The following is an 8,565-nucleotide window of genomic DNA, read 5'->3' on the forward strand; positions in this document are numbered from 1 at the left end:
GAGGAGGGGGAGGGAGAGGGGGCAGGGGAAGGGGAGAGGAGGAAGAGGAGGAGGAAGAAGAGGAAGAGGTAACATGGTTGGTATGGGATGCCGAGATTCAAGGCCATCTCCCTTCTCACAACTAGTAGCCACAGCTATTTGGCTGGCCAGCCTGGCCTCAGCATAGGCCCAAGGCCACTCTACAAAATATGCAGAAATCCATCTTCTCATCTTCAACAGGGGCTTTTCCAAGGGCACGTTCTCCATCAGCTGCTTGCCAAGGAAACGGGTCTACATAGTAAATTACAGGACAGCCAGGACTACATGGAGAGAGACTTGGAAAACCAACTAACCAGACAGATATCCCCAGTGCCTGTAGGAAGCTTCCAGAGCAGTTCTAAGCAAGCAGGGCCAAGGGCTACAAAAACTGATGTAGGAACTGATCAGTGATATACCAAGCCCATGTATCTCCAAAGAAAGCAACATGGGAAAGATAAACTCCAGCTAGTATCCTTAGAACCAAGTCTATCTCGGTTCATACCCAAACTTGTCATTTTCTTTTGAGACTGAAGGAGAAATGAAGGAGGTCACTTATCCCCAACCCAACCCCCAGTTAGGTGTCTCCTTAGAAATTTGATTCCTGGGTGGAATATGCATGCTCCATGAAGATCTATTTCTGAGACTTCTACCTAGAGACACCAGCAGGGGACAGAATAAGCTGCAGTGCACACCTTCACACCTCTGTAATAAGCCACCGCGTTTGGCTGTGGCATATAGATTGAGAGACATATGTCCTTGTCAGGAACCTGGGGGGTAAGTAAAGAGTAAAGAGAGGTTGGGTGTGGTAGTGTGTGACTGTAATGCCAGCACTTAAGAGACAGAAAGAGTTCAAGGCCAGCTTTGGCTACACTGCCAGCCTGGACTACATGAGACCCTGTATCAAAAAGCAAGTAACAAAAGTGACAAGGATGTGGGAAAAGGATGGACACACTCCCCAGGCACTCTGGGAAAGGAGGTACAGCTCACTGATTCAGCAACTGTCTGCCACGAGCAAAGCCCAGCCTGGATCCCATGCTCAGCACCGAAATGCAAAAGCAAAACAAAACTCCCTAACATTCTGGAGCAACTAGAACCAGAGCACTGGGGAATGAGGAGCCCCACATGCACAATCAGGCTGAGTGAGCTCCCAGTGCACTGACCGCAGGATCTTGTCTCTGCTTGTCAATGGCCTTTGACGAAGCAACCTGAGACTGCTCTCTTCCAAGACAGAAGGGTCAGGACAATACCCTGTGCAGCCCAAGAGCAGCAGGACTCCACAAACTTAACTACTGAACACTGACATCGAGAAGGAAAGCTCAGTACAGAGGAGATCTAGAATGGTCTGTTATGGGATTGGGCTTTTTTCAGACCTGGCCATGGCTATCTCTTATCTATCCTGGGGTTATCTGGACCCCTCTCTTTAGTCTCCCATTTCGTAAGAAGCCAGGCTTCCTTCCTCCTCAGCTTGAGCAGCTGGGAGCCATCTCAGACATATGAACGCTCTGCCAGTTCCCAACTAGGAAGAAAAAAAAAAAAAAAGCCAAGGCAGAGAGGCAGAGGGACCGAAGCCAAAGAAAGAGTAACCCTGTTTTCTCACTAACGACCCTCTTCCAAAATTTCCTCACCACATCCCGGGGTCACTTCCTCACCTCTACTCCGGGACCTGCCTTAACACTTTTCAACCTGATTGCCCACAATTCTCTAGATCTCACGAAGCCTCGGTCTCTAAGTTAACTCCGTGCCGAGAAGCCCCGGGACTCTTCTAACTGCTCAAGCCCTCCACCGCAGAAGGTTTTCACCCTTTCCCCAACACTGCCTCCCACCCTCAGACACTAACTAACCAAGGGACTCTGGCCTGCCCGCCACCGGCCCTCGACAGTTCCTCCTGCTGCGTCCCCAGGGCCGCCTGTTCTCACCTGCGCCCCCCTTACCCCCAGGGAGACCGACCCAGCGCCCTCGCGGCGCCGCCCTCCTGCCTTCCTCACCTGGTACTGCGCCGCGGGGCCCGCGGGGCCCATGGGGCGGAAGGCGGCGGCCCCCGGGACCCCCATGCCTCCAGAAGGCCCCGGGCCCCTGAGCGCCGGGTTGGGCAGCATTCCGGGTCCCGCAGGCGGCGGCGGCGCACCAAGGGCCGCGGCAACGGCGCCGCCGCCAGGGCTCAGCGGGGGCAGCGGGAACCCGCCCGCGCCGCGGCCCGACATCACTCCGTCCCGTTCCGCCGTGCAGCGATCCGGCCTCCGGGCTCCGTGTTGAGTCCGCTCCGCGAGCTACGTTCCGCGATCCGGGACTTTCCGGGGATTTTACTACCGGGTTCCGGGATCGTCTATTCCAAGTTCGCAAGTTCGTCGCAGCCCAGCTTTAGGATCCGCAGCCCCTCCGACTCCGCTCCTGTCAGGGATACTCCAGATCCGGGATGTGCTGCGAGCCCGCAGGCCTCTCCCTCCCGGCCTCCGGAGGTTTGATCGCCCGAGTCCAGTTACCCAGAGGCGGTTACCAACTTCAAGCCCCGCCCAACCCAGGCCTCGGCAGGCCCCGCCCCTGCCCGGCAGCCCAATCGGGAATGCCTCTTTAAATCCCGCCCTCGCGAGACCCGCCTCAAGTGAGCACCGCCCATAACTGACGGCTTTAGAGGCCCGCCCTTCAGGGCAGCCTTGTCCCGGAGGAGCGGGAGCGGAAGCTGCGCGCGGAAGCGCGGAGGAAGGCGCGGGGTCAGAGTTCGAAGGTCGCGTAGAGCTGTCACAACTCTTAGGTGGTTTATGCTCCGTAGCGCTGCTGCTGCCCCACAGAGAAGTCCGATGTACCCCTCCAAGACAGTTCCGTCAATTCTGCATTTTCAAGCCTTAAAAATAAGCGATCTGGGACTGGAGAGATGGCTCAGCGGGTAAGAGCACTGACTGCTCTTCCAGAGGTCCAGAGTTCAATTCCCAGCAACCACATGGTGGCTCACAACCATCTTTAATGAGATCTGACGCCCTCTTCTGGTGTGTCTGAAGACAGCTACAGTGTATTTACATATAATAATAAATAAACCTTTAAGAAAAATAAAAATAAGCGATCGGCGGCGGGAAAGCTGCCAACCACTTTTTAAGACCATTTTTATAGTCATTTCAGGGACTGAGGATGTAGGCCAGTGGTACAAGCCTTCCCGCACCCCACACCCTCCCACCCATCTATCCCCTATATTGGTTGCTCAGCGCTTCCAAGCACATGAGCGGCCCCAGATGTGACCCAGCTGGGTGAAAGCTCGACTTGGTCCAGCTCCAAGTACTAACTTGCCTGTGCCTTACTTTAAGGAAGCCTGGTAAGTTACTCAGCAGAAAAATGTTTTTAGGTAAAGGTCTTTTGCATGCTGAGAGAACTCCAAGTAGTGAAATAAGTTTTATCAAGTTTGTATGGGAGTTACTTTTGAAAAGTTGAGAACCTTTTCAGAAACTACTGGCTTCAGCTATGTTATAGATCTACCCTCTGTTAATATGGTATCTCCTCCCCACAGTATAGAATCCGTGCTACTTAACTTTACTAGGTACTGAAAATTCTCAGAATTGGGTTAGGGGGTGTAGCTCAGGTTATAGAGTGCTTGCCTAGCATGCACAAAGCCCTGGGCTTGAATCCCAGACTGCATAAACTACATGGTGGTGCATCCCATAAATCCCAGCAGCACACAAGAAGAGGCAGGTGGGCCAGAAGTTCAGGATCCTTCTCAGCTACATCACCAGTTGATTCTACAGGAAACCCTATATCAGAAGAAATCTGAGCTTTTTGTTAAAATGTGGTTTATGATTCAATGAAATGGGGGCAGGGTCCAAGATTCTCATATTTCTTTTTTGGTTTTATGAGACAGGATTTCTTTGTGTAACCCTGGATGTCCTGGAATTAGGTCTGTAGCCCAGGCTGCCCACAGACTCACAGAAACCCACCTGCCTCTGCCTCTACCTCTGCCTCCCAAATGCTGGGATTAAAGGCGTGCACCACCACTTGCCTGGCTTAGTAGACCCCATTTTAAGTAGACTGGGCAGAGACTTTTTCATAATAAAAATCCTTCGCTTTATGTTTTTATTCCCAACCAGATGATTATTTTAAAAAAAAAATACTAGCAGCTGCTGTTTATGCCTGTTCTCTCTGTCATTTTTAGAAGTTAGTTTTAATTTGTACCTCTTCATATCTTTTTGTTTTGTTTTTATTGTTTTGAGATGGGATATCACTATATAGCCTTGGCTGGCTTGGGATTCCCTATGTAGACCAGGCTGGTCTCTTAAGTCCCAGAGACCCATCTTCCAAGTGCTGGGATTAAAGGCCTGTACTCCGCTACTCCCATCTTTCTCCCTGCCTTTAATAAACTCTGCGGCAAGCTCCCGCCTTTTGGCCAACTCAGACACTCACTCTTCTTCCCAAAAGCTGATTACCCGTCAGTCTTGGACCACTAAAATGGTGAGTCACTGAATCGTGGTCCCTCCCATGCCTGCGTGGGAAAGGTAGAAAGCTAATGTTCATTTCAACCTTTTGTAACTGCATTAGCTCTCCAAGAAGGGCTAGGGGACCATGGAGAATCAGGCTCCTCTGGGAACTTATTTCAAGGATCGCTGCCAGCTTGCCCTTTACTCTAGAAATGTATTTAAATGTAAACCACCAGGTGTCCTGGTACTGTAGAAAACCACCACAGTGGGAAAGAGGCAGGCTAGGATTACAAATTACAGGCCAACCTGAGCTCCATGGTAATACATTAATTTTAAAAAATAAAATAAATCCAAAGGGACAAGTTCCAGCATGGGCCCTGTGGCTCCTCGGTTAGCTGTTTGGTGGGTCTACTGGTGCCCTTTCAGAGTCTATAAAAGAAAACAAGATACCTCAGTGCCTTGCCTAGAGCAGACCAGCAAAGGATCTTCCTCCGTATATAACACCCCTAGAGGGCCAGAATTTCAGGAAAAGCAACATGGATAGTCTGGTCATGGTGGAAAGTGTGTTCGGAGATGCTGGTACTGCTGGACCCATACCAACCTCTTTCAGCTGGAGCATCCAGGCGGCTGAAGGACACATCTGCCACATAGATGTGGTGGTGGAGACAGGCCGAGGGCACTGGCTAGGGAGAGGAGCAGAAAGACTTCGCTGGCAAGATAAAAACAGATGCTGTAATAAAGACAGAAAGGTCCTGAATATCTTGTACACGTGTCTGATGGGCTACTAAAAAAGACAATATAAAAACATTTCCCCTTTCAGAACATGTTCCCCCAAAAGCTTGATCCTCGGAGTGGTGCTATTGGGAGATAGTGAAGCTTTTGATAGGAGGTCCTTAAGGTCTTGGGATGGGACATGGTCTTCAAAGGGAATTGTGGGGTTCCAGCCCCTTCTTCCTCTTTGCTCCTTGGCTCCTGATGGAAGTGGTCTTGTTCTGCTACACACCCCCGCCATGGTATGTTGCCTTGTCTCAGGCCCAAGGCAACATGGCCAGTAATGGACTGGAACTACCAAACTGAGCCAAGTAGAACTTTTCTCATAACACTCCGTGTGACTGACACTCTAAGGTAAAGAATCTACACGTGGCACACTCTTTCCACTAACTACCCAGCGCCTGCTGCTGCTGCCCTCCCAGCCGCGCCATGGAGCGTCTTGATAAACCGCGCTGCAGCCTCTGGAGTTCAATCCCAACACGGATTTCTGAGTTCGAGAGGTCTACAGTTTGAGTTCCAGGACAGCCAGGGCTACACAGAGAAACCCTGTCTCAAAAAATAAATAAATAAATAAATAAAGCCAGAAATGAAAACTCTAGCTGCAACACTGAAGACACTCCTGTTCTTCACAGCTTTAATGGTCACAGTTCGTATCAGGTTGTATTTTACAACTAAATCTTATATATTTGAAGGTGCCCTTGGAAAGTCCAATAGAGACAGCTTTTTTTTTTTTTTTTTTTTTTTTTTTTTTATTTTCGAGACAGGGTTTCTCTGTGTAGCTCTGGCTGTCCTGGAACTCACTCTATAGACCAGGCTGGCCTCAAACTCAGAAATCCGCCTGCCTCTGCCTCCCAAGTGCTAGGATTAAAGGTGTGCACCACCCCCGCCCAGCGAGACAGCTATTTTTATGCCGCAGTTGTTGCAGTTGTTACTGTTCATGTGGCTCTGGCCCCGCTTGTCTATGTGGCCTGGAATGAAGGCTTACCACAGTGGTGTGGAGGCAGGATTAAAGTGAACATCACCTTTTGATAGCATGAAATTTATTTTTGAATATGTTAAATAATTCCGGGGTATTGATAATAGATACATTTGTTTAAATAAAGTTGAAAGAATATGCCGGGGCTACACAGAGAAACCCTGTCTCAAAAAACCAAAAGAGAAAGAAAGAAAGAAAGAAAGAAAGAAAGAAAGAAAGAAAGAACATGTTAAAAGAATCTACAAATGGGGCGGAGAGATGGTTCGGTTAGGAGTGCACACTGCTCTTGCTCAAGTCACAGCACTCACTTCAGGTGCCTCAGAACAACTCCAGTCCCAGAGCCTGACACCCTCTTCTGGCCTTGTTACACACCATGTTTATGTTCAGAAACACACAGGCACATATATACAGAATTTTAAAATAAATTTTAAAAATGTAAAAGTATCCACAAGATACCATAGGGAAACAGAACCCTTTTAATGGATGAAGCCATCAATAAAGATTTCTGAGCCGGGGAGGTGGTGGCGCACGCCTTTAATCCCAGCACTCGTGAGGTGGAGGCTGTTGGTTATCTGTGAGTTTGGGACCAGCCTGGTCTACAGAGTAAATTACAGGACATTCATGGCTACACAGAGAAACCCTGTCTCGAAAAACCAACCAAACAAACAAGCAAACAAATGAATAGACTTCTGAGTTGAGGGTCTGACGTGGTGGCACAGGATGAGAGTCAAATCAGTGTCATTGAACCAAGTGTCAAACGAAAACTCCCCCATGATCACAGTCTTTACAAACATAGTCTCACAGGTGATCTAAAATATAGAGTCTGCGGGAGGAGGGACCAGAGCTGATGGAAAAAGGCGTGGAATTAGGTGCTTAGGTCCTGGAACATCACAAGAAACTTCATTTAATTTGCTTCTGGGGCCGCAGTGACAAAGAATTGGCAAAGACGAGCTTACAGAGTTTGGAAAGGCTCTTTGGGAAGGAAAAAATGACTTAACAATGTTTACAGCTTTGCTTGGGTTCTGCCATCAGAGGGCTTGCCAGATGCTTTTTTCTACTTTCTAAGCTAGCATGTTGTATCCGGAAGGCTTTTTTTGCTCGGGACTGGGGCTAGAACCAGGTTGGCAGTGAGCTTGCCTAGCATGTATGGAGCCCTGAGTTCCATCCCTAGCACTACATAAAGCTGGGTGTGGTCGTGCCTGTGGGTAATCTCAGCCCTTGGGAGGGGAAGGCCAGAGAAGTGGAAGGTCAGTTTCATTATTGGCTACAGTGTACATAATAATATCCTGTCTCCAAAAAACAAATGGAGGAGGGGCTCCTTTGCTCAAAGAGCATGAAAGGTAAGCCTGAGTGAACGGGCCAGTGAAGTTTGGGTCCTGCTGGGGGTTGGTGGGAGGTCAGCCGAGCTTGACTTGCTGTTCTGTAGAGCCAAGACTTGCTGTTACCATTCTAGTGTTTTCTTTATGTCATGGAACAGCATCGGTGTTCAACAATAGAGAATCATATAATACACATGAAACAAGTGTTACACGGTCATTAAAAAGGATGCCACAGCATGGAGACACAGCTCTTTTAAGTTAAGGCTGCTTCCGGGTCATATTGGCTACTTTTCTATTGCTGTGACAAAATGTGATGAACAAAGCAATTTAGAAAAGAAAACTGTTAAACTGCATGTGGGTGGTGCAGGCTTTTGGTCCCAGCACTCAGGAGACAGAGGCGAGTGCATCTCTGTGAGCTCAACGTCAGCCTGGTCTAAAAAGCAGTTCCAGGACTTTACACAAAGAAACCTTGTCTTAAAAATAAACAAACAGTCGGGCAGTGGTGGCACACGCCTTTAATCCCAGCACTTGGGGAGGCAGAGGCAGGTGGATTTCAGAGTTCCAGGCCAGTCTGGTCTACAGAGTGAGTTCCAGGACAGCCAGGGTTACACAGAGAAACCCTGTCTCAAACACACACACAAACACACCCAAAAAAAAGCTCCAAACAAACAAACAAAACCATTTAATTGGCCTTACGGTTTCAAGGGTTAGAGTCCATGATGGGGGTTAAAGGCATAGTGGTGACGACAGCTTAGAGCTTTCTCTTTCTCGACACCTACCATCGTCTTCCACCCTACCCCCACCCCTCAGCACTCTGAATTACTGACGTCTGTGTTTTACTAAGTCTCTCTAGATCCTCAGCACGTCTTCCACCCCATCCAACTGGCTTCCCTGCATGGGCCACCCTAGCCAATCCTCCCTGGCATTTCTCCCCCACCCCCCAGAAACACTTCCCAGAAACACTAACCCACGTGTCCTCACTTATCTTCACCAGGAGACTTCAGAATGTGGCTCTCTGGGCTTCTCAGAACTCTCAGGAACTCTGAGCTGAGTTCGAGATAGGAGAGTAGACTGAGGTATTTCCATC

At 49.1% G+C, this 8,565-nt stretch overlaps 1 protein-coding gene and 1 long non-coding RNA gene across 4 annotated transcripts in view; both read right to left on the reverse strand.

The window, feature by feature from the left end:
* Positions 1 to 2,523, reverse strand: part of Smarcd2 (SWI/SNF related, matrix associated, actin dependent regulator of chromatin, subfamily d, member 2) — a 9,587-nt gene extending 7,064 nt beyond the window's left edge. The window contains exon 1 of one of the 3 annotated variants that reach the window (XM_031350631.1): positions 2,004 to 2,523. In XM_031350631.1, coding sequence (XP_031206491.1) covers positions 2,004 to 2,219 — 216 coding nt within the window. In that variant the 5' untranslated portion in view covers positions 2,220 to 2,523. Of the gene's footprint in view, positions 1 to 1,859; positions 1,957 to 2,003 lie in introns of those variants that run through there. The other 2 variants (XM_031350633.1, XM_031350632.1) reach the window with 2 other exon arrangements.
* Positions 2,524 to 4,724: 2,201 nt separating this feature from the next.
* Positions 4,725 to 8,534, reverse strand: LOC116076749. The gene is made up of 3 exons (XR_004113090.1): positions 8,446 to 8,534; positions 5,014 to 5,142; positions 4,725 to 4,841 (listed from the first exon to the last, which is right to left on the reverse strand). It is a non-coding gene; the product is annotated as an uncharacterized LOC116076749 (long non-coding RNA).
* Between the last annotated feature and the right edge of the window lie 31 nt (positions 8,535 to 8,565).

The sequence above is a fragment of the Mastomys coucha genome, unplaced genomic scaffold, assembly GCF_008632895.1.
Source record: "Mastomys coucha isolate ucsf_1 unplaced genomic scaffold, UCSF_Mcou_1 pScaffold5, whole genome shotgun sequence".
Taxonomy (NCBI): Eukaryota; Metazoa; Chordata; class Mammalia; order Rodentia; family Muridae; genus Mastomys; species Mastomys coucha.